The sequence below is a fragment of the Strigops habroptila genome, unplaced genomic scaffold (assembly GCF_004027225.2).
Source record: "Strigops habroptila isolate Jane unplaced genomic scaffold, bStrHab1.2.pri NW_022045581.1_ctg1, whole genome shotgun sequence".
In the NCBI taxonomy this organism is placed as follows: Eukaryota; Metazoa; Chordata; class Aves; order Psittaciformes; family Psittacidae; genus Strigops; species Strigops habroptila.
The window spans coordinates 1-24,535 of record NW_022651063.1 but is presented as its reverse complement, the minus strand read 5'-3'; the positions used below and the strand labels follow the sequence as shown (position 1 = coordinate 24,535).

General features: G+C 63.0%; 2 protein-coding genes and 1 long non-coding RNA gene across 3 annotated transcripts; 1 reads left to right on the top strand and 2 right to left on the bottom strand.

The window, feature by feature from the left end:
• Positions 1 to 6: 6 nt before the first annotated feature.
• Positions 7 to 14,069, bottom strand: LOC115602885 (5-aminolevulinate synthase, erythroid-specific, mitochondrial-like). The gene is given in 12 exon segments (XM_030474324.1): positions 7 to 170; positions 911 to 935; positions 937 to 1,074; positions 3,487 to 3,755; positions 4,927 to 5,091; positions 7,552 to 7,731; positions 9,936 to 10,120; positions 11,417 to 11,624; positions 12,099 to 12,179; positions 12,257 to 12,367; positions 12,994 to 13,085; positions 13,986 to 14,069. Coding segments are annotated over 11 exon segments (1,605 nt in total). The 5' UTR covers positions 13,082 to 13,085; positions 13,986 to 14,069; the 3' UTR covers positions 7 to 15.
• LOC115602886 lies at positions 4,112 to 4,570 on the bottom strand. Its single transcript, XR_003989727.1, has 3 exons — positions 4,544 to 4,570; positions 4,247 to 4,326; positions 4,112 to 4,130 (listed from the first exon to the last, which is right to left on the bottom strand). It is a non-coding gene; the product is annotated as an uncharacterized LOC115602886 (long non-coding RNA).
• Positions 14,070 to 14,424: 355 nt separating the features above from the next.
• Positions 14,425 to 24,457, top strand: LOC115602884 (prickle planar cell polarity protein 3-like). The gene is given in 11 exon segments (XM_030474323.2): positions 14,425 to 14,477; positions 15,886 to 15,971; positions 16,049 to 16,094; positions 16,096 to 16,233; positions 17,182 to 17,295; positions 17,825 to 17,962; positions 19,055 to 19,258; positions 21,332 to 21,518; positions 22,632 to 22,744; positions 22,746 to 22,858; positions 23,579 to 24,457. Coding segments are annotated over 11 exon segments (1,233 nt in total). The 5' UTR covers positions 14,425 to 14,435; the 3' UTR covers positions 23,631 to 24,457.
• Positions 24,458 to 24,535: the final 78 nt, after the last annotated feature.

The window sequence follows — 24,535 nt, the reverse complement described above, 5'->3', positions numbered from 1 at the left end:
GGGGGCCGGGGGGTCTCATGCCCCCACGGGGACGGCCCCCCCCTGGAAGTGCTGCCGCTCCCAGTCGCTCATGAGCGCCCAGTGCAGGGGCCGCTGGCAGGAGGCGCAGGAGGAGCCCGGGGGGGCCTCGCGGGGCAGCCCCAGCGCCCCCCAACACTGCGACAGCCGCTCTGGGGGGGGGACACAGCGTCAGGGGGGGCACAGGGACACCCCCACAGCCCCCCCGGCACAGCCACATCCCCCCCTGTGCCCCACACACCCCCGTGTACCCCCTTGCCCCCCCCATCCCTGTGTCCCCATCGCCCCCATATCCCCTCATGTCCCCCCATGTCCTACATGACCCCCATGTACCCCTCACCCCCATGTCCCCCAATGTCCCCTCATATCCCCCCATGTTCCCCCTGTCCCCATATCCCCCCATGTCCCCCCATATCCCCATATCCCCCCCATATCCCCATGTCCCCCCATATCCCCATGTCCCCCGTGTCCCCCCATATCCCCATATACCCCCACATCCCCATGTCCCCCCATATCCCCATATCCCCCCATATCCCCATATCCACCCCATATCCACCCCTATATCCCCATATCCCCCCCATATCCCCATATCCCCCCCATATCCCCATGTCCCCCATATCCCCATATCCCCCTCACATCCCCATGTCCCCCATATCCCCATGTCCCCCCATATCCCCATGTCCCCCATGTCCCCCCATATCCCCCCCATATCCCCATGTCCCTCCATATCCCCATATCCCCCACATCCTCCATATCCCCATATCCCCCCCACATCCCCATGTCCCCCCATATCCCCCCCATATCCCCCCCATATCCCCATGTCCTCCCATATCCCCCCATGCCCCCCAATACCCCCGTATCCCCCCATCCCCCCCGCGCCCCCCGCGCGCACCGGCCAGGTTCTCCATCATGGGGGGGGCTGTGGTGGGGGGTGGGCGCCAGGCGCAGCAGCTCCTGCCCGGGGGGCACCGTGGGGTAGTTGATGGCCTGGACGTAGAGCCCGTGGTGCTGCAGCAGCGCCCGGCTCAGCCGCAGCACGGCCTCCGCGTCCCCCACCTGCGGGGACGGGCACACCCCCTATAGGCACCTATAGGCACCTATAGACACCTATAGACACTCATAGACACCCACAGACACACACCCTATAGACACTTATAGACAGCTACAGACCCCTATAGACAGACACCCACACACACCCTACAGACACCTATAGACCCCTATAGACACCCATAGACACACACACCCCCCCATAGACACCTATAGGCACCTATAGACACCCATAGACACACACCCCTATAGGCACCTATAGGCACCTATAGGCACCCATAGACACGCTAAGGACACCTACAGACACCTATAGACACCCATAGACACACACACCCCCCTATAGACACCTATAGACGCCTATGGACACCTATAGACACCTATAGGCGGCTATAGACACCCCATAGATAACCTATAGACACCCCTAAGCACTTTATAGACACCCTATAGATCCCTATAGACATGTATAGACACACAGACACCCTATAGACACCCTATAGACACCCTATAGACACACAGACTCACCCTAGAGACACCTATACACAGACATCTATAGACAGTCTATGGACACCCTATAGACACACAGAGACATGCTATAGACATCTATAGACAGCCTATAGAGACCTTACAGATATTCTATAGATGTACAGAAACACCTTACAGACAGCTATAGATACGCTATAGACACCCAATAGACTCTCTATAGACACTCTACAGATACTCTAGACACTCTATGGACGGTCTATACACAGTCTATAGACATCCTTAGACACCTTACATGCAGAGGTACCCCATAGACACCCTATAGACACCAACACCCTACAGATACTCTAGAGACACCCTATAGACATTCTATATACACCCATAGAGCCACCTGCACCCCACAGACATCCCTGCACCCTATAGACGCCCCTGCACCCCATAGACACCCCTGTACCTATAGACACTCCTGCACCCCATAGACCCACCTGCACCCCATAGACACCTCTTTACCTATAGACAACCCTGTACCTATAGAGCCCCTTGAACCCCACAGATACCTTTTTACCTATAGACACCCCTGCACTGCACAGACACCCCTGCACCCCATAGACCCACCTGTACCACAGGCACCCCTGTACCCTATAGACACACCTGCACCCCCTAGACACCCCATAGACGCCCCTGCACCCCACAGCCTCCCCTGGACCTATAGACCCCCCTGCACCCCACAGACACCCCACAGACCCCCTGCACCCCACAGACACCTCTTTACCTATGGACACCTCTGTACCTATAGACCCCCCTGCACCCCATAGACACCCCACAGACACCCCTGTACCCCATAGACACCTCTTTACCTATAGACCCCCCTCCACCCCATAGTCACCCCACAGACACCCCTGTACCTATAGACCCCCCTGCACCCCATAGACACCCCATAGACCCCCCTGCACCCCATAGACACGCCTGCACCCCATAGTCACCCCACAGACACCCCTGTACCTATAGACCCCCCTGCACCCCATAGACACGCCTGCACCCCATAGTCACCCCACAGACACCCCTGTACCTATAGACTCCCCTGCACCCCATAGACACCCCATAGACCCCCCTGCACCCCATAGACACCCCTGCACCCCATAGTCACCCCACAGACACCCCTGTACCTATAGACTCCCCTGCACCCCATAGACACCCCATAGACCCCCCTGCACCCCATAGACACGCCTGCACCCCATAGTCACCCCACAGACACCCCTGTACCTATAGACCCCCCTGCACCCCATAGACCCCCCACAGACCCCGCTGCACCCCATAGACACCCCATAGACCCCCCTGCACCCCATAGTCACCCCACAGACACCCCTGTACCTATAGACCCCCCTCCACCCCATAGTCACCCCACAGACACCCCTGTACCTATAGACTCCCCTGCACCCCATAGACACCCCATAGACCCCCTTGCACCCCATAGACACGCCTGCACCCCATAGTCACCCCACAGACACCCCTGTACCTATAGACCCCCCTGCACCCCATAGACCCCCCACAGACCCCGCTGCACCCCATAGACACCCCTGCACCCCATAGACACCCCATAGACCCCCCTCCACCCCATAGTCACCCCACAGACACCCCTGTACCTATAGACTCCCCTGCACCCCATAGACACCCCATAGACCCCCTTGCACCCCATAGACACGCCTGCACCCCATAGTCACCCCACAGACACCCCTGTACCTATAGACCCCCCTGCACCCCATAGACCCCCCACAGACCCCGCTGCACCCCATAGACACCCCATAGACCCCCTTGCACCCCATAGACACGCCTGCACCCCATAGTCACCCCACAGACACCCCTGTACCTATAGACCCCCCTACACCCCACAGACCCCCCATAGCCCCCCCCAGCCCCCCCCAGCCCCCGGGCGGCGGTTACCGGCAGCGGCACGATGTGGCTGGCGCAGGCGCGCACGGGCAGCCCGCGGTCGCGCAGCAGTTCCCGCAGGTACCGCGCGTGGCGCTGCAGCGCCCGGCGCAGCGCCCGCCCCTCGGGCCCCGCCAGCACCCGCAGCGCCGCCAGCGCCCCCGCGGCCACCGCCGGCGGCAGCGACGTCGTGAAGATGAAGCCGGGGCCCAGCGAGCGGACGGCGTCAACCAGCGGCGACGGCCCCGCGATGTACCCGCCCACGGCGCCCACCGCCTTCCCTGCGGGGGAACGGGGACAGGGCACCTATAGGCACCTATAGGCACCTAGAGACACCTATAGGCACCTATAGACACCTAGAGATACCTATAGGCACCTATAGATACCCATAGACACCCATAGACAGGCCCGCGATGTACCCGCCCACAGCACCCACCGCCTTCCCTGCGGGGAGAGAGAGGGGCCAGCGCACCTATAGGCACCTACAGACACGTATAGACACCCATAGATACCGATAGACACCCATAGATACCCCTAGACGGGCCCCTGATGTACCCCCCGACAGCGCCCACCGCCTTCCCTGGGGGGGGAACGGGGTCAGGGCACCTATAGGCGCCTATAGGCACCCATAGACACGTATAGACACCCATAGACACCTATAGACACCCATAGACACCCATAGACACCCATAGACACCCACAGATGGGCCCGCGATGTACCCACCCACGGCACCCACTGCCTTCGCTGCGGGGAGAGAGAGGGGCCAGGGCACCTATAGGCACCTATAGACACCTATAGATACCTATCGATACCCATAGACACCCATAGACACCCATAGACATCTACAGACACCTATAGGCACCCATACACAGGCCCGCGATGTGCCCCCTGACAACATCCACCGCCATCCCTGCGGGGAGAGGGGCCAGGGGCACCTGTAGGCACCTATAGGCACCTATAGGCACCTATAGACATCCATAGACGGGCCCGCAATGTACCCCCCGACAGCGCCCACCGCCTTCCCTGGGGGGGAACGGGGTCAGGGGCACCTATAGACACCTATAGACACCTATAGACACCCATAGACACCCATAGACGGGCTCACGATGTACGCGCCCACAGCTCCCACCACCTTCCCTGCGGAGAGAGGAGTCAGGGGCACCATAGACACCTATAGACACCTATAGAGCCCCCCCCAACAGCACCCACCGCCTTCTCTGTGGGAGGAATGGGGTCAGGAGCACTTATAGACACCTATAGACACCTATAGACACCTATAGAGCCCCCCTGACAGCACCCACTGCCTTCCCTGAGGGGAACGGAGGTCAGGAGGTCCCAAACCCCTCCTAGACCTACAGCACCTTCCATAGACACCCATAGACCCCCCATAGACCCCCCCGAACCCCTATAGCCCCCCTATAGCCCCCCGGCGCCCGGTTTCGGGGGGCTCACCCAAGGTGCCGGACACGACGTCCACCTTGTGCATGACGCGGTCGCGCTCGGCGATGCCGGCGCCGCGCGCCCCATAGAGCCCCACGGCGTGCACCTCGTCCACGAAGGTCAGCGCCCCATAGGCATGGGCCACGTCACAGAGCTGCTCCAGGGGGGCGATGGAGCCTGGGGGGGCACCGGGGGGTTATGGGGGGATTATGGGGGGTTATGGGGGGTTATGGGGGGTTATGGGGGGGTTTATGGAGGGTTATGGGGGGTTATGGGGGGGTTATAGAGGAGTTTTGGAGGGTTATGGGGGGTTATGGGGGGATGTGGGGGGGTCATGGGGGGTTATGGGGGGTTATGGGGGGATATGGGGGGGATGTGGGGGGATATGGGGGGATATGGGGGGATATAGGGGGGGATATGGGGGGATGTGGGGGGATGTGGGGTGGGATATGGGGGGATATGGGGGGATGTGGGGGGATATAGGGGGATGTGGGGGGTTTATGGGGGGTTATGGGGGGATGTGGGGGGGTTTATGGAGGGTTATGGGGGTTATGGGGGGATGTGGGGGGTTATGGGGGGATATGGGGGGTATTGGGGGGGTTATGGAGGGTTATGGGGGGATATGGGGGGATATGGGGGGTTATGGGGGTTATGGGGGGATATGGGGGGGTTTTGGGGGGCTATGGGGGGTTATGAGGGGATATGGGGGGGATGTGGGGGGATATGGGGGGATATGGGGGATGTGGGGGGTTTATGGAGGGTTATGGGGGGGGTTGTGGGGGGATATGGGGGATTATGGGGGGATGTGGGGGGGTTATGGGGGGTTTATGGGGGGATATGGGGGGATATGGGGGGATTATGGGGGGTTATGGGGGGATGTGGGGGGGTTTATGGAGGGTTATGGGGGGGTTGTGGGGGGATATGGGGGGCTATGGGGGGTTATGGGGGGATGTGGGGGGGTTATGGGGGGTTATGGGGGGATGTGGGGGGGTTTATGGAGGGTTATGGGGGTTATGGGGGGGTTATGGGGGGGTTATGGGGGGATATGGGGGGGTTATGGGTGAATTTTGGGGGTTATGGGGGGTTATGGGGGGATATGGGGGGTTATGGGGGGGCTATGGGGGGTTATGGGGGGATGTGGGGGGTTTATGGAGGGTTATGGGGGGGTTGTGGGGGGATATGGGGGGCTATGGGGGTTATGGGGGGATGTGGGGGGGTTATGGGGGGTTATGGGGTTTATGGGGGGATATGGGGGGGTTATGGGGGGTTATGGGGGGATGTGGGGGGGTTTATGGAGGGTTATGGGGGGTTATGGGGGAGTTATAGGGGGTTACGGGGGGGTTATGGGGGGATGTGGGGGGATATGGGGGGTTTATGGGGGGATATGGGGGGATGTGGGGGGGTTTATAGAGGGTTATGGGGGGGTTATGGGGGGATGTGGGGGGATATGGGGGGTTTATGGGGGGATATGGAGGGGTCTGTGGGGGGTTTATGGGGGGAGATGGGGATACGGGGGGTTATGGGGGGATATTGGGGGGTTATGGGGGGATATGGGGGGGATATGAGGGGGTTATGGGGGAATACGGGGGGCTATGGGGCGGTTATGGGGGCCTATGGGGGGTTATGGGGGGATATGGGGGGGTTATGGAGGGTTATGGTGGGGTTATGGGGGATAGGAGGGGATATGGGGGGCTATGGGGGAATATGGGGGGCTATGGGGGGTTATGGGGGGGTTATGGGGGATGTGGGGGGTTATGGGGGGAAATTGGGGGATATGGGGTGATAGTGGCGGATAGAAGGGGGTATAGGGGGAGTATGGGGAGATACTGGCGGGTTATGGGGGGATATGGGGGGTTTATGGGGGGTTATGGGGGGTTATGGGGGTTATAAAGGGGGATATGGGGGGTTATGGGGGGATGTGGAGGGATTATGGGGGAGTTACGTGGGGATATTGGGGGTTATGGGGGAATATGAAGGGGTATTGGGGGGATATGGGGGGTTATGGGGGGATATTGGAGGGTTTATGGGGGGATATGGGGTGATATTGGGGTGATGGGGGGATTTGGGAGGAGTTTGGGGGGCATATGGGGGAATATGAGGGGGTTTGGGGGTATCTCGTGAGATTTGGGGGTTCCTCAGGAGGTTTTGGGGTACCTCAGGTGGGTTTTGGGGTACCTCAGGTGGGGTTGGGAGCATCTCATGAGGTTTGGGGGTACCTCAGGTGGGTTTGGGGGTATCTCATGAGGTTTGGGGGTATCTCATGAGGTTTGGGGGTACCTCAGGTGGGTTTGGGGGGATTTGGGAGGTTTAGGGGTATCTCAGGTGGGTTTTGGGGCATCTCATGAGGTTTGGGGGTGCCTCAGGCGGGTTTGGGGGGATTTGGGAGGTTTGAGGGTACCTCAGGCGGGTTTGGGGGTATCTCAGGAGGGTTTTGGGGTATCTCAGGTGGGTTTGGGGGTATCTCAGGAGGTTTTGGGGCATCTCATGAGGTTTGGGGGTACCTCAGGCGGGTTTGGGGGGATTTGGGAGGTTTTGGGGTACCTCAGGCAGGTTTGGGGGTACCTCAGGCAGGTTTTGGGGTACCTCAGGCGGGTTTGGGGGTTCCCCGGCTGCTCGTTCCGGGGTGCCCCCACTCACCATCCATGGAATGGACGGACTCGAAGGCCACGATTTTGGGGGTGCCGGGGGGGCTCCGCGCCAGCAGCTCCTGCAGGTGCTGGGGGTCGTTGTGGCGGAAGATGTGGCGGGGGCCGCGCGCGCGCAGGATGCCCTGGATCATGGACGCGTGGTTCCCCGCGTCCGAGAACACCTCGCACCCTGCGGGGGGGGGGGGGCCCCGCGGCGTGGGGGGGGGCACCCCGGCACCCCCAGCACCCCCCCAGCACCCCCCCGGTACCCCCCCGGCACCCCCCGGCACCTCCCGGCACCCCCCGGCACCTCCCGGCACCACCCGGCAACCCCGGTACCCCCAGCACACCCCGGCACCGCCCGGCACCCCCCGGCATACCCCCGGTACCCCCCGGTACCCCCGGAACCCCCCCGGCACCCCCCGGCACCCCCCCGAGCACCCCCCGGCATCCCCCGGCACCCCCCCGAGCACCCCCCCGGCACCCCCTGGCACCCCCCCGGCACCCCCCAGCACCCCCCGGCACCCCCCCAGCACCCCCCAGCACCCCCCGGCACCCCCCAGCACCCCCCGGCACCACCCCGGAACCCCCCGGCACCCCCCCGGCACCCCCCAGCACCCCCCGGCACCACCCCGGAACCCCCCCGGCACCCCCCGGCACCCCCCGAGCATCCCCCGGTACCCCCGGCACCCCCCCGGCACCCCCCGAGCACCCCCTCGGCACCCCCCGGCACCTCCCGGCATCCCCCGGCACCCCCCGGCACCCCCCGGCACCCCCCCCGCACCCCCCGGCAGCCCCCGCACCCCAGGTACCCCCCGGCAGCCCCCGGCACCCCCCGGAACCCCCCCGGCACCCCCCGGTACCCCCCCGGAACCCCCCGAGCACCCCCCCGGCACCCCCAGCACCCCCCGGCAGCCCTCACACCCCCGGCACCCCCCGGCCCTCCGGAGACCGCCCCGAGGAGGGAAGAGGGAGGGGTTGGGGGGGGTCTCGAGGGGTTTTGGAGGGGCTTAGGGGGGTTTGGGGGGGGATCAGGGGGGTTTTGGGGTTCCTCAAGAGGTTGTGGGGTTCCTAAAGAGGTTTTGGGGGGTCTCAGGAGGGTTTTGGGGGGTTCCTCAGGAGGGTTTTGGGGTCCTCAAGAGGTTTTGGGGGGGTCTCAAGAGGTTTTGGGGGGGCTTAGGGGGGTTTTGGGGGGGGTCAGGGGGGTTTTGGGGTTCCTCAAGAGGTTTTGGGGGGAGGACAGGAGGGTTTTGGGGGGTCTCAGGAGGGTTTTGGGGTTCCTCAAGAGGTTTTGGGGGGGTCTCAGGGGGGTTTTGGGGTTCCTCAAGAGGTTTGGGGGGGGACTCAAGGGGTTTTGGGGGGTCTCAGGAGGGTTTTGGGGTTCCTCAAGAGGTTTTGGGGGTCTCAGGGGGGTTTTGGGGTTCCTCAAGAGGTTTTGGGGGGGTCTCAAGGGGTTTGGGGGGGCTTAGGGGGGTTTTGGGGGGTTCTTCAGGAAGGTTTTGGGGTTCCTCAAGAGGTTTGGGGGGAACTCAGGGGGGTTTTGGGGTTCCTCAACAGGTTTTGGGGGGGGTCTGGGGGCCTCAGGAGGGTTTTTGGAGGGTCTCAGGAGTGTTTTGGGGTTCCTCAAGGGGTTTTGGCGGGCCTCAGGGGGGTTTTGGGGTTCCTTAAGAAGCTTTGGGGGGGCTCAGGGAGGTTTTGGGGTTCCTCAAGAGGTTTTGGGGGCGTTTTAGGGGGGCTCAGGAGGGCTTTGGGGGGGCTCAGGGGGGTTTTGGGGTTCCTCAAGAGGTTTGGGGGGGGTCTCAAGGTGTTTTGGGGGGGCTCAGGGGGGTTTTGGGGTCCTCAAGAGGTTTTGGGGTTCTTCAAGAGGTTTGTGGGTTCCTCAAGGGGTTTTGGGGGGGTCTCAAGAGGGTTTTGGGGGGGCTCAGGAGGGTTTTGGGGGTCCTCAAGAGGTTTGGGGGGGGGGCTCAGGAAGGTTTTGGGGTTCCTCAAGAGTTTTTGGGGAGGTCTCAGGAGGGTTTTGGGGGGTCTCAGGAGGGTTTTGGGGGGACTCAGAAGGGTTTTGGGGTTCCTGAAGAGGTTTTGGGGGGGTCTCAAGAGGGTTTTAGGAGGGCTCAGGAGGGTTTTGGGGGGGTCTCAGGAAGGATTTGGGGGTTCTCAAGAGGTTTGTGGGTTCCTCGAGGGGTTTGGGGGGGGGTCTCAAGAGGGTTTTGGGGGTCTCAGGGGGGTTTTGGGGTTCCTCAAGAGGTTTTGGGGGGGTCTCTGGAAGGTTTTGGGGGTCTCAGGAGGGTTTTGAGGGACCCCCCGAAGGATTTTAGGCTTCCCAGGAGGATTTCTAGGGGGGCCAGGCGGCTCCTTGAGGCCCCCATGAGCTCTGGGGGTGCCCCCCCCCGGTACCTGGCAGCGCCCGCAGCAGCGTGGCCAGCGCCGTGTCGTTGGCGCTGAAGCAGGAGCCGAAGAGCAGCGCCCGGGGCTGCCGGTGCAGCCGCGCCAGCGCCCGCTCCAGCGCCTCGTGCAGCGGCGACGTCCCCCCGATGTTGCGGGTGCCCCCCGAGCCCAGCCCGTGCGCGCCCAGCGCCGCCCTGCGCAGACAGCACCCATGGGAGACAGCGGCGGCGGTGGGGGCGGGGGGGGGGATGGGGGGGATGGGGGTGATGGGGGTGATGGGGCAATGGGGGGAATGGGGCAATGGGGGTGATGGGGCAATGGGGCAATGAGGGCAATGAGGGCGATGGGGGTGATGGGGGCTATGGGGTGACAGCAGCAATGGGGGGGACCAGGGGCGATGGGGGGCAATGGGGGGACAGAGTGGGATGCAGTGGGGCTACATTGGGGTACATTGGGGTACACTGGGGTGCATTGGGGTGCACTGGGGCCATTGGGGGTGTATTGGGGCCTATTGGGGCACATTACGCGTGCATTGGGGGTACATTGGGGCCCACTGGGGTGCATTGGGGCACATTGGGGGGTACATTGGGGCACATTGAGCTACATTGGGGTGCATTGGGGTACATTAGGGTACACTGACCCCCATGTCTCACCTGGCCGCCCACAGCACAGCCGGGTGCCAGCTCAGCCCCAGGTTTGGGGTGCATTGGGGCCCATCGGGGTACATTAGGGGTACGTTGGTGTACATTAGGGGTGCATTGGGGTGCACTGGGGCCTATTGCGGTACATTAGGGGTACATTGGGGTGCACTGGGGCCTGTTGGGGTGCATTGGGGTACACTGGGGTGCAGTGACCCCCCTGTCTCACCTGGCAGCCCGCAGCACGGGCAGGTGCTGGCTCAGCCCCAGGTTTGGGGTGCATTGGGGTGCATTGGGGTGCATTGGGGTACATTGGGAGTGCATTGGGGTGCATTGGGGCACACTGGGGTGCAGTGACCCCCCCGTCTCACCTGGCGGCCCGCAGCATGGCCGGGTGCCAGCTCAGCCCCAGGCCTGGGGTGCATTGGGGTACATTAGGTGCCCATTGGGGTACATTAGGGGTACATTGGGGCACATTAGGGGTGCATTGGGGTGCACTGGGGTGCATTGGGGTGCACTGGGGCCTATTGGGGCACATTGGGGTGCAGTGACCCCCCTGTCTCACCTGGCGGCCCGCAGCACGGCCGGGTGCCGGCTCAGCCCCAGGCTTGGGGTGCACTGGGGTGCATTGGGGGGTACATTGGGGTGCATTGGGGTGCACTGGGGCCTGTTGGGGTGCATTGGGGTACACTGGGGTGCAGTGACCCCCCTGTCTCACCTGGCAGCCCGCAGCACGGCTGGGTGCCAGCTCAGCCCCAGGTTTGGGGTGCACTGGGGTGCATTGGGGGGTACATTGGGGTACATTGGGGGTGCATTGGGGCGCATTGGGGTGCAGTGACTCCCCTGTCTCACCTGGCGGCCCGCAGCACGGCCGGGTGCCGGCTCAGCCCCAGGTAGTCGTTGGAGCACCAGACCTGCAGCGCCCGCGGGGGGGCGCCGCTGAGCCCCAGGGGCGGCGCGTCCGCCCGGCGCCGCACGGCCGTGAACACTCGGTAGCTGTGCGTGCGGCGCAGAGCGGCCAGGCGCGCCTCCAGCAGCGCCGCGTACGGGAACGCGCCCTCTGCCGGACGGGAGGTCAGTTGGGAGGGGGGGACAAGCCCAATGCACCCCAAACACCCCCCAAACACACCCCAACCCCCCCCATGGCCCCCCATAGCCCCCCAAAAACACCCCCAGACTCCCCATATAGACTCTATACTCCCCCCAACACCCTATACAGCCCCATAGCCCCCCAAAAGACCCCCCCAGCACCCCCATATAGACCCTATAGCCCCCAAGCCCCCCTATATACCCCCATAACCCCCCTATGTATACTCTATATCCTTCCAAACTCCCCTATATACCCTCATAGCCCCCCATAGCCCCCCCATATAGACTCTATACCCCCCAAATCCCCCTATATCCCTGCATAGCCCCCCCATATAGACTCTATACACCCCCAAATCCTTCTATATCCCCCCATAGCTCCCCCATATAGACCCTATACCCCCCTATAGACCCCCTATAGCCCCCCATAGCCCCCATAGCCCCTCACCGGGCAGGTTCTCCTCCAGCGCCCTCTCGGGGGGGGCCTCCTCGGGGGTCTCCATCAGCTCCATCAGCCAATCCATGGGGGCTGAGTGGGGGGGAACGTCACTTCCGGGGGTCCCCCAAAGCGGGGTGTTGAGGGGGGGTCCCCCCGAACCCCGTTACCTGTCTCGGGGGGGGTCACGTCCTCCTGCACCTCAGGGGGGGCGCGTTGGACGAACGGGGGGTCCCCCTCCAGCTCCATGAAGGGGCAATGGGAGCCCCGGGAGGGGTCACCTGCAACGGAGGAGGGGTCAGATACACCCCATAACCCACCCATTGCACCCCATATACCCCCCATTCCACCCCAATGTACCCCATTGCACCCCATAACTCACCCATTGCACCCCATATACCCCCATTGCACCCCAAAATACACCCCATTGCACCCCAAACCCACCCACTGCGCCCCAAAACCACCCCATTGCACCCCAAAATACACCCCATTGCACCCTAAACCCCCCCATTGCACCCCATATACCCCCCATTGCACCCCAAACCCCCCCATTGCACCCCAAAACCACCCCATTGCACCCCAAAACCACCCATTGCGCCCCAAAACCACCCCATTGCACCCCAAAATACACCCCATTGCACCCTAACCCCCCCATTGCACCCCAATGTACCCTATTGCACCCCATATACCCCCATTCCACCCCAATGTACCCCATTGCACCCCGTAACTCACCCATTGCACCCCAAAACCCCCAGTGCACCCCAAAATACACCCCATTGCACCCCAAAACCACCCATTGCACCCCAATGTACCCCATTGCACCCCATATACCCCCCCCATTGCACCCCAAATACACCCCATTGCACCCCATAGATGATGATTTTGGGGGGGGTCCCCCCAAACGTACCTGGATGGGGCCGGGGGGGGGCGGTTGCGAAGGCTCGGGCCAACCAGGGGTGCCGGGCCAAGATGGGGCAGCGCAATAGGGCGGCCATAGTGCTATGGGGCAAGGGAAGGGTTAGGGGGCAGCACCCCATAACCTGCCCCATAACCTGCCCCACACCCCCCCAACCTGCCCCACAACCTGCCTCATAGCCCCACCCCATAACCTGCCCCATAACCTGCCCCACACCCCCCCAACCTGCCCCACAACCTGCCTCATAGCCCCACCCCATAACCTGCCCCATAACCTGCCCCACACCCCCCCAACCTGCCCCACAACCTGCCCCACACCCCCCATATCAGCGGCTCCCGGGCCCTGTTTTGGGGGGCCCACGGGGCGGGTGTGGGGCCCCCCCCCACCCTGACCCTTATCAGTGCCCAACACCCGGCGTTGGCCGCACCCATTCACAGGGCGGGGGGGGGGACACAGAGGGACCCATAGATCAGCCCCACACGCTCTGACCTATAGATCAACCCGTCACATACTCTGACCCATAGATCAGCCCCCCCACACTGTGACCCATAGATCAGCCCCCCCCTGACCAGCAGATCAGCCCCCCCCATGACCCATAGATCATCCCCCCGACCTATAGATCAACCCCCCCATTGACCTGTAGATGAACCCCCCCACTGAACCATAGATCAACACTGCCGCATACCCTGACCCCCATAGATCAGCCCCCCCAATCCTGATCCATAGATGAGTCCCTGACCTATAGATCATCCCCACACACTCTGACCCATAGATGAGCCCCCCCACTGACCCATAGATCAGCCCCCCCCTTACCCATAGGTCATCCCCCAATATACCCCAACCCATAGATCAACCCCCCACACCCCAACCCATAGATCTTCCCCCCCACAAGCCACTTGGGGGTCCCCAACCCCCCCCCAGGCATCCATCCCCACCGCACCCCACACTTCACACCCCACTTGGGGGTCCCCAGCCCCACAGACCTGTTGACCTGCACTGAGGACGAACAACCAGCACTGGGGCCCCCCCACACCCCAAACCCAGATAAGGCCCCGGGGTGGGGGGGTGGAGCATGCGGGGGGGGCGTGGCCTCACACCAGAGGCTCCTCCCCCCACAGCCTCCCCATGGGGCTCAATGTTGGGGTGTCACCCCCCCAAACCCCCCATTCCTCCTCCTTTATCCCACCCCCCTAAGCACGACGCCCCTGGCCCTTTAAGAAGGGGGCGGAGCCGAGGGTGGGCGTGGCCAGAGTAGGTGTGGGCGGGGCTAGTGCTTGATTGACAGCTCTAGGGGCGGGGCCAGGCGAGAGTGGTCGGTGCTCGGAGGGGGTTGACCGTGAGGGGGCGTGGCCAATGGAAGGGGCGTGGCCAAGGGAGGGGGCGTGGCTGACGTGGGGGCGTGGCTGACGTAGGAGGCGTGGCCAGTGGCGGCCATGTTCACCCGCGGGTCCCGGCGGCGGCGATCGGCGCGATCCGTGAGGGGGGAGGCCATGGGGGGGGGCTGTGGGGCAGTGAGGGGGCTGGAAGGAGGCCATGGGGGGGCTGTGGGGCGGGTAAAGGGCGTCTATGGGGCGGGAGGGGGCTCTGAGGAGGGCTCTATGGGGCAGGAGGAGTGGTAAGGAGGCCATAGGGGGCCTATAGGGCAGGTTGGGGAGGTCTCTGGGGCAGATGAGGCTCTGGGGAGGGGCTATGGGGCAGGAGGGGGCTGTAAGGAGGCCATGGGGGGGCTATAGGGCAGGCGAAGGGGTATATGGGGCAGGTGAGGCTCTGAGGGGAGCTATAGGGCAGGAGGGGGCTCTGAGAAGAGCTCTATGGGGCAGGAGGGGGCGGTAAGGAGGCCATGGGGGGGCTATAGGGCTGGTGAAGGGCGTCTATGGGTCAGGAGGGGGCTCTAAGGAGGCCATGGAGGAGATATAGGGCAGGTAGAGGTGGGGCAGGTGAGGCTCTGGGGGGAGCTATAGGGCAGGAGGGTGTTCTGAGAAGGGCTCTATGGGGCAGGAGGGGGCTGTAAGGAGGCTATGGGGGGATACAGGGCAGTGGAAGGGGGTCTGGGGGCAGGATGGGTGGTAAGGAGGCCATGGGGGGGCTATAGGGCAGTGGGGGGGGTCTGTGGGGCAGGAGGGGTGGTAAGGAGGCCATGGGGTGGCTATAGGGCAGTGGGGGGGGTCTATGGGGCAGGAGGGGGCTGTAAGGAGGCCATGGGGGGGGTATGGGGCAGGTAAAGGGCGTCTATGGGGCAGGAGGGGGCTCTGAGAAGGGCTCTATGGGGCAGGAGGGAGCTCTAAGGAGGCCATGGGGGGGCTATAGGGCAGGTAGAGGGGGTCTATGGGGCAGGAGTGGGCTGTAAGGAGGCTCTGGGGGGGCTATAGGGCAGGTAAAGGGCATCTATGGGGCAGGAGGGGGCTCTGAGAAGGGCTCTATGGGGCAGGAGGGAGCTCTAAGGAGGCCATGGGGGGGCTATAGGGCAGGTAGAGGGGGTCTATGGGGCAGGAGTGGGCTGTAAGGAGGCTCTGGGGGGGCTATAGGGCAGGTAAAGGGCATCTATGGGGCAGGAGGGGGCTCTGAGAAGGGCTCTATGGGGCAGGAGGGGTGGTAAGGAGGCCATGGGGGGACGATAGGGCAGGTAAAGGGCATCTATGGGGCAGGAGGGGGCTCTAAGGAGGCCATGGGGGGGCTATAGTGCAGTTAAAGGAGGTCTGTGGGGCAGATGAGTGCTGGGGGGGGGTGTCTATGGGGCACCCTTTTGGTGGGCCCCCCACCCGTAACCCCCCCCCAAACTCCCATTCCAGCCCCTCTTCCACCTCTAGGGCTGCCCCAGCCCCCCCCCCATGACGATGATTTAGGGGTGCCCCCCCCCCTCTAACCCTGTGTCCCCCCCTTTAGGCCTCCGAGACCGAGGACCCCGACCGGGGCCAACCCTGCCAGGCCTGCGGGGACCAGTGTCCCGGCTTCCTCGTGCACGGATGGAGGTGAATGGGGGGGGTTGGTTTGATTTTGGGGTGTCGTGTGTGTCCCCCCCCCCTTATCATGTTCTTCCCCCCCATAGGAAGATCTGTCAGCACTGCAAGTGCCCGCGGGGGGAGCACGGCGCCGGGGGGGGCCCCCCCAGACCTGGAGCTGGTGACGTGGCGCCTCGTGGCCGATTTCCACCCGCACCCCACATCTGATGATGATTCGGGGTGCGCCCCCGAGGAGTTCGCTTGGGCCCCCCCCGGCCTCAAGCCTGAGCAGGTAACAAACACCACCCCCCCCCCCATGGGCACCCCCAAACCACAGCGCTTGTGGGGACCCCCCCAATGAAGCCCTGACCCTCTTCAGGGTCCCCCCAAACCCACCACTTGTGGGGCCCCCCCATCTAACCCTGACCCCCTTGAGGGCCCCCCAAACCCACCACTTGTAGGGCCCACCCATGTAACCCTGACCCCATTCAGGGCCCCCCCCAAACCCATCACTTGTGGGGCCCCCCCATATAACCTTGGTCCCCTTGAGAGACTCCCCAAACCCACCACTTGTGGGGCCCCCCCATGTACCCTGACCCCCTTCAGGGCCCCCCCAAACCCACCACTTGTGGGGCTCCCCCAAATGCACCCCTTGTGGGTCCCCCCCATATAACCCTGATCCCCTTCAGGGCCCCCCCAAACCTAGCACTTGTGGGGCCTCCCCATGTAACCTTGACCCACTTCAGGGCACCCCCAAAGCCACCCCTTGTGGGGCCCCCCCAAACCCACCACTTGTGGGGCCCCCTCATGTAACCTTGACCCCCTTCAGGACCCCCCCAAAGCCACCATTGTGGGGATCCTCCATGTAACCCTGACCCCCTTCATGGCACCCCAAAAGCCACCGCTTGTGGGGACCCCCCCAATGAAGCCCTGACCACCCACCCCCTCCAAGCCCCGCCCACCCCCTCCAAGCCCTGCCCCTTGCTTCAAGCTCCGCCCACCACTTCAGGCCCTGTCCATAGGGCTAAGCCCCGCCCACTCCCTCCAGGCCCCGCCCCTGCTCCAAGCCCCGCCCACCCCCTCCAAGCCCCGCCCCCTTCTCCAACCCTTCCCCATAGAGCTCCTTGCCCCAGCCCAGCCCCTTTGGGGGACACCCCCCCCATAGCCCCGCCCCATATTGGGGCCCCACCCCCTTACGCCCCGCCCCCTTGAGCCCCTCCCCACTAAGCCCCGCCCCCAGGTATCCCAGTTCTTCCGATGCCTGCCCGAGGACAAGGTCCCGTACGTGAACAGCCCCGGGGAGCGGCACCGGCGGCGGCAGCTCCTGCACCAGCTGCCCCCCCACGACTCCGAGGTGACCCTGGGGGGCTGGGGGGGGTCAGGGGCTTTGGGGGGTTCAAGGGGTTTTGGGGATGGGGGGTTGAAGGAGGGGGCTGGGGGGTAGAGAGGGTTTGGGAGGCTGGGGGAGTCAAGGGGGTGTTGGAGGGTTTGGGGGGGCTTGAGGGGTTTGGGGGGCTCAGAGGGTTAAAGGGAGTTGGGGGCTTTAAGGGGCTGGGGGGGGCAGGGCTTTTGGGGGGTTCAAGGGGTTTTGGGGATGGGGGGTTGAAGGAGGGGGCTGGGGGGAGAGAGGGTTTGGGGGGCTGGGGGAGTCAAGGGAGTTGGGGGGGCCTTGAAGGGGGTTCAGAGGGTTTGGGGGGGCTTGAGGGGTTTAGGGGGTTCAGAGGGTTAAAGGGGGTTGGGGGCTTTAAGGGGTAATTTGGGGTGTTTGGGGGGTGTTTTGGTGCATTTTGGGGTGTTTCAGGGGTGTTTTCGGGTGTTTGAGGGGGTGTTTTGGGTGCTGCACCCCGTGACCCCCCCCTCCATCGCTGTGTGTCCCCCCCCAGCCCCAGTACTGCTCGTCACTGGGCGATGCGGAGCGCCGGGAGCTGCAGCTCTTCGCCCGGCAGCGCAAGAGGGAGAACCTGGGGCGAGGCTGTGCCAGACCCTTCCCCCTCACCATCACCGGTGCCAGCTGCCGGCAGGTACCTGGAAACACCCCGGAACACCCCAAAAGCACCCCAAAACACCCTGAAACACCCCAAAACCACCCTGAAACACCCCAAAACCAGCCCAAAACAACCCAAAACACCATTAAACACCCTGAAACACCCAAAACCACCCTGAAACACCCCGAAAATGCCCCAAACACCCCAAAGCACCTCAAAATCACCCTGAAACACCCCAAAAATGCCCAAAACACCCCAAAAACACCCTGAAACAACCCAAAACCAGCCCAAAACAACCTGAAACACCATTAAACACCCTGAAACACCCCAAAACACCCCAAAACCACCCTGAAATACCCCAGAAACAGCCTGAAACACCCCAAAAACACCCCAAAAACACCCTGAAACACCCCAAAACCACCCCAAAACCACCCCAAAACACCCCCAAAACACCCTGCAACACCCCAAAACCAGCCCAAAACAACCCAAAACACCATTAAACACTCTGAAGCACCCCAAAACCACACTGAAACACCCCGAAACAGCCTGAAACAACCCAAAACACCATTAAACACCCTAAAATCCCCCTGAAACACCCCCAAAACACCATTAACCACCCCAAAACACCCTGAAACACCTTTCAAACACCCCAGAACACCCTAAAAGACCTGGAAACACCTCGAGCACACCCTAAAACACCCCAAAACCACTGTGAAACACCCCAAAACAGCTGCAGGACGCTCCGAAACCACTGTGAAACACCCCCAAGACACCCCAAAACCATCTTGTCATACCCTAAAATACCCTGGAACACCCCCAAAGCACTCTGAAACACCCCAAACCTGCCCAACCCCCCCAAAACCACTCTAAAACCCTCTGAAAACTACCGCGAAGCACCCCAAAAAGCACTCAAACCCATCCCAAAACCACCCCAAAACACCCAAAACCACCCCAAAACACCTAAAACCCCCCCAAAGCACCCCAAAAACCACCCAACCCCCCCCTAAAACACCCCCAAACCATCCCCAAATCACCCAAAACCACCCCAAAACCACCCCAACCCCTTCCAAGGGGACCCCTGGGTTTGGGGGTGTCCCCCCCCCCCATGCGTGACCCGTGTCCCCGCAGTGTGGCCGGCGCATCGCGGGGGGGGACATGGCGGTGTTCGCGGGGCGCGCGGGGCACGGCGCCTGTTGGCACCCCCAGTGCTTCCAGTGCTCCCAGTGCGGGGAGTTACTGGTCGACCTCATCTACTTCTACCAAGACGGACGCATCTACTGCGGGAGGCACCACGCCGAGACCCGGCGGCCCCGGTGCCAGGCCTGCGATGAGGTGGGGGGGCGCTATGGGGCTGGGGGGGGCGCTATGGGGCTGGGAGGAGCTGTATGGGGGTGGGAGAGGGGCTTAGAGTGGGAGAAATGGGGGTTATAGGGGGGAAATGGGGGTTATGGGGGGGGAAATGGGGCTGGGGGTTTCGATGGGGTGGGGGAAATGGGTAATGGGGTGGAAAGGGGGTTATGGGGGAGGAAATGGGGCTGGGGGGGTTCCTATGGGGTGGGAGAGGGGCTTAGAGTGGGAGAAATGGGGGTTATAGGGGGGAAATGGGGGTTATGGGGGGGGAAATGGGGCTGGGGGGTTCCTATGGGGTGGGAGAAATGGGTAATGGGGTGGAAATGGGGTTTATAGGAGTGGAAATGGGATTATGGGGGGGGAAATGGGGCTGGGGGGGTCCCTATGGGGTGGGAGAAATGGGTTTATGGGGGTGAAATGGGGTTTGTAGGGGGAAAATGGGGGTTATGGGGGGGAAATGGGGTTTATAGGGGTGGAAGTGGGGCTGGGGGGTTCCTATGGGGTGGGGGAAATGGGCTTATGGGGGGGAAAATGGGGCTGGGGGGTCCCTATGGGGTGGGAGAAATGGGCTTATGGGGGGGGAAATGGGGTGGGGGGTTCCTATGGGGTGGGGGAAATGGGCTTATGGGGGTGGAAATGGGACTAGGGGGTCCCTATGGGGTGGGAGAAATGGGCTTATGGGGGGGAAATAGGGCTGGGGGGTTCCTATGGGGTGGGAGAAATGGGTAATGGGGTGGAAATGGGGTTTATAGGGGTGGAAGTGGGGCTGGGGGGTCCCTATGGGGTGGGAGAGGGGCTTAGAGTGGGAGAAATGGGGGTTATAGGGAGGAAATGGGGGTTATGGGGGGGGAAATGGGGCTGGGGGGTTCTTATGGGGTGGGGGAAATGGGCTTATGGGGGGGGAAATGGGGCTGGGGGGTTCCTATGGGGTGGGAGAAATGGGCTTATGGGGGGGAAATGGGGCTGGGGGGTTCCTATGGGGAGGGAGAAATGGGCTTATGGGGGGGAAATGGGGCTGGGGGGTTCCTATGGGGTGGGAGAAATGGGTAATGGGGTGGAAATGGGGTTTATAGGGGTGGAAATGGGGGTTATGGGGGAGGAAATGGGGCTGGGGGGTCCCTATGGGGTGGGAGAAATGGGCTTATGGAGGGAAAATGGGGTTTATAGGGGTGGAAATGGGGTTTATGAGGGGGAAAGGGGGGATATAACTGCCCCTAAAGCATATATGACTGCGCTATGGGGTATCTAACTGCTCCTATGGGTACATAGGTGCCTCTATGACATATATAATCACTTTCAGGGGTGCATACATGCTCATAAGGCGTATATAACTGCTTGTATGGATACATAATTGCCCTTAAAGTGTACATAACTGGTCCTAGGGGGTATATAACTGCCGTTAGGGGGTACATAAGTGCTTCTATAGGTATATAACTGCCCTGATGGGTACATACATGCCCTTATAGGGTACATACATAGTGCTGTGGGTACGTATTTGCTCCTATGGGGTATATAACTGTTCCTATGGAGTATATAATTATCCCTATGGGGTATATAGGTGTTCCTGTGGGGTATATAAGTACTTCTATAGATACGTAGCTGCTGTAACGGGTACATACGTGCCTTTGTAGGGTGCATACTTGGTCTTATGAGTATGTATTTGCTTCTATGGGGTAGCTAACTGCCCTTATGGGGTATATAACTGCTTCTATGGGGTATATAACTGCTGCTATGGGGTATATAACTACCTCTATGGGATATATAACTGCTCCTATGGGGTACATAATTGCCCCTAAACGGTTTATAACTGCTCCTATGGGGTACATAAGTACCCCTAAAGCGTTTATAATTGGTTCTATGGGGTACATAAGTACCCCTAAAGGGTTTATAACTATGCCTATGCAGTACATAACTACCCCAAGGGGTATGTAACTGCCCCTATGGGGTACATAACTGCTCCTAAGGGGTATGTAACTGCCCCTATGGGGTACATAACTACCCCTAAGGGGTATGTAACTGCCCCTATGGGGTACATACGTGTGTCCCCCCCCGCAGCTCATCTTCGCCCCGCGCTGCACCGAGGCCGAGGGCCGCCACTGGCACTTGGGGCACTTCTGCTGCTTCGAGTGCGAGGGGCCGCTGGGGGGGGGCCGCTACCTCCTGCGCCACGGCCGCGCCTATTGCCCCCCCTGCCACCAGGCGCAGCACACCCACCTCTGCGACGCCTGCGCCGGCCACATCGGTGCGTCCCAGCGGCACCCCCTGGCAACAAGGGTCCCCAATGGGGTCCCCAAGTGTGCCCGGGAGGGGAATGGGGGGGGTTCAGGGGTCATAAGGGGGATTAAGGGGGGCCCAGGGCCATCAAGGAGGGTTCAGGGGTCCCAAGGGGCATCAAGGGGGTCCCAAGGGGCATCAGTGGGGTCCAAGGGGGCTTCCAAGGGGGTTTCAGGGGCTTCCAAGGGGGTTTCAGGGGTCCAAGGGGCATCAAGGGGTTCCAAGGGGGGTTCCAAGGGGGGTTCAGGGGTCCCAAGGGGCATCAGGGGGGTCCCCAAGGGGGGTTCAGGGGTCCCAAGGGGCATCAGGGGGGTCCCCAAGGGAAGTTCTGGGGTCCCAAGGGGCATCAAGGGGGTCCAAGGGGGGTTCCAAGGGGGTTTCAGGGGTCCAAGAGGCATCAAGGGGGTCCCCAAGGGGGGTTCAGGGGTCCCAAGGGGCATCAAGGGGGTACCAAGGGGGTCCAAGGGGGGTTCAGGGTTCCCAAGGGGGGTTCAGGGGTCCCAAGGGGCATCAAGGGGTTCCAAGGGGGGTTCAGGGGTCCTAAGGGGCATCAAGGGGGTCCCCAGCGGGGTTCCAGTGGGGGTCAGGGGTCCCAAGGGAATTCAAGGGGGTCTCCAGGGAGGATCCAAAGGGGGGTTCAGGGGTCTCAAGGGGCATCAAGGAGGAACCCAGAGGGGTTTCAATGGGATTCAGGGGTCCCAAGGGAATTCAAGGGGGTCCCAAAGGGGGATTCAGGGGTCCCAAGGGGCATCAAGGGGGGTTCCAAGGTGGGTTCCAATGGGGTTCAGGGGGTCCCAGGGGCATCAATGGGGGGATCCAAGGGGGAACAAGGGGGTCCCCAAGTGTCCCGAGGGGGATTAAGGGTTCTCAAGGGGGAGCAAGGGGTTCCCCAGGGGATCCCAGGGTGGATTAAGGGGTCCCAAAAGGGACCCAGCGCTATCAACGGGGTCCTCAAGCGCCCCCAGGAGGGATTCAGGTGATGCTGGGGGGGTCCCCATGGTGGGTTTAGGGGGGGGTCCCAGTGTCAGCAATGGGGTGTCCGGGGGGGGTGCCATAGGTTCGCTGTGGGTCTGCCCCATAGGGCCGGACCAGCCGCACATGACCCATAGGGGGCAGCACTGGCACGCGCTGCCCGGCTGCTTCTGCTGCGCCGCCTGCGGGCGCCCCCTGCTGGGGCTGCCCTTCCTGCCGCGGGGGGGGGCGCCTCTTCTGCTCCCGCCTCTGCTGGGCCCAGCGGGACCCCCCCCCGGCACAGCGGGACCCCCCCGCGCGCCGCTCCTGGGGGGGGGGCCGCGGGACCCCCGCCTGGTGAGGGGGGGGGGGGTGGGGATGGGGATGGGGATGGGGGGGTTGGGGGGTGCTGGGAGGCACTGGGGGGCGTAGTGGGGGGGGCCACTGGTGGCTATTGGGGGGCACTGGAAGGGTTTTGGGGGTCACTGGGGGGGTATTGGGGGGCACTGGGAGGGTTTTGGGGGTCACTGGGGGGTATTGGGTGTTACTGGGAGGGTATTGGGGGTCACTGGGAAGGTCTGGGGGGGTATTGGGGGGTACTGGTGGCTATTGAGGGTCACTGGGAGGGTTTTGGGGGTCGCTGGGGGGGGCTGGGGGGGTATTGGGGGTCACTGGGGGGGTTTTGGTGGTCACTGGGAAAGCCTGGGGGGAACTGGGGGGGTATTGGGGGGGACTGGTGGCTATTGGGGGTCACTGGGAAGGTTTTGGGGGGCACTGGTGGCTATTGGGGGGCACTGGGAGGGTTTTGGGGGTCACTGGGGGGGACTGGGAAGGTTTTGGGGGTCACTGGGGGGGTTTTGGTGGTCACTCGGAAAGCCTGGGGGGGTAGTGGGGGGCACTGGTGGCTATTGGGGGGCACTGGGAAAGTTTTGGGGGACTGGGGGGGTATTAGGGGTCACTGGGGGGGTCTTGGGGGTCACTGGGAGGCAGTTGGGGGGGGTTGGGGGACCCTGTGGTTACTGGGGGCTCACTGGGTGTTACTGGGGGGTCACTGGTTCTCACTGCTCCCCCCCCCAGGCTCGGCACCCCGGTTCCGCCGGGGGGGGCCGCACCGACACTCGATGCCTGAACTCGGCGCCGCCCCCCCCCGCCCCTCCCCCCCAGCCCCCAGCACCCCCCCTCCCCCTCCCCCACCTCCTCCCCCTCCCCTCCGTGGCCCCTCCCCCCGCGTCACCTTCCGCGACCCCTCCCCCCCCCGGGGGTCACCCGAGGTCAGCCCGTGGCGGGGGGGGGAGGGGCCGCCCCCGGTGCCCTTCGACCTCTTCTTCCTCCTCCTCCTCCTCGGGGGGGGAGGGGCTGTTCCTGGGGGAGCCCATCCCCCTCCCCCCGCAGCTCCGCCCCCCCGGCGCTGGCCCCGCCCCCCCGCCGCGCCCCGCCCCCCCCCGCCGGCCTCCCCGCCCCCGCGGCTGCCTCCTGGCCTGACCTTTGACCCTCCCCCGACCTGTGCCTGAGCTTGGATGTGGCCTTTGACCTCTACTTGACCTCAGCTGGTGACCTCTGACCTTCACTGTGACCTCTGACCTCTGCTGGTGGCCTTTGACCTCTGCCATGCCCCCCCCGTGGCCTTTGACCTCTTCTCGTGACCTCTGAGCCCTCTGGTGCCCTTTGACCCCTCCATGACCTCCTGGTGACCCCCCCAGGGCGCCACCTTGGTGCTGCCCTTTGACCTTTAACCCTGCCCTGGGCCCTCCGCACTGCTGAGCACTTTTGACCCTTGACCTCAGACCCCCCCCATGACCCCTCTTGGGTGTGACCTTTGCACTTTGACCCCCCCCAAATCTTGGTGTGACCTTCCTCAGGGACCTTTGACCTGTGCACTGTGACCTCTGACCCCGGGTGACCCCCGGGGGGGAGGAGAAGCTTTAATAAAGGAGGCAGCACCTGCCACTGATGACATCATGGGACCCCGATGGTCCCACCCAGACCCCCAAATGCCCCCTGTCCCCCCCACATGGCCCCCCCCATAAGCTCCAT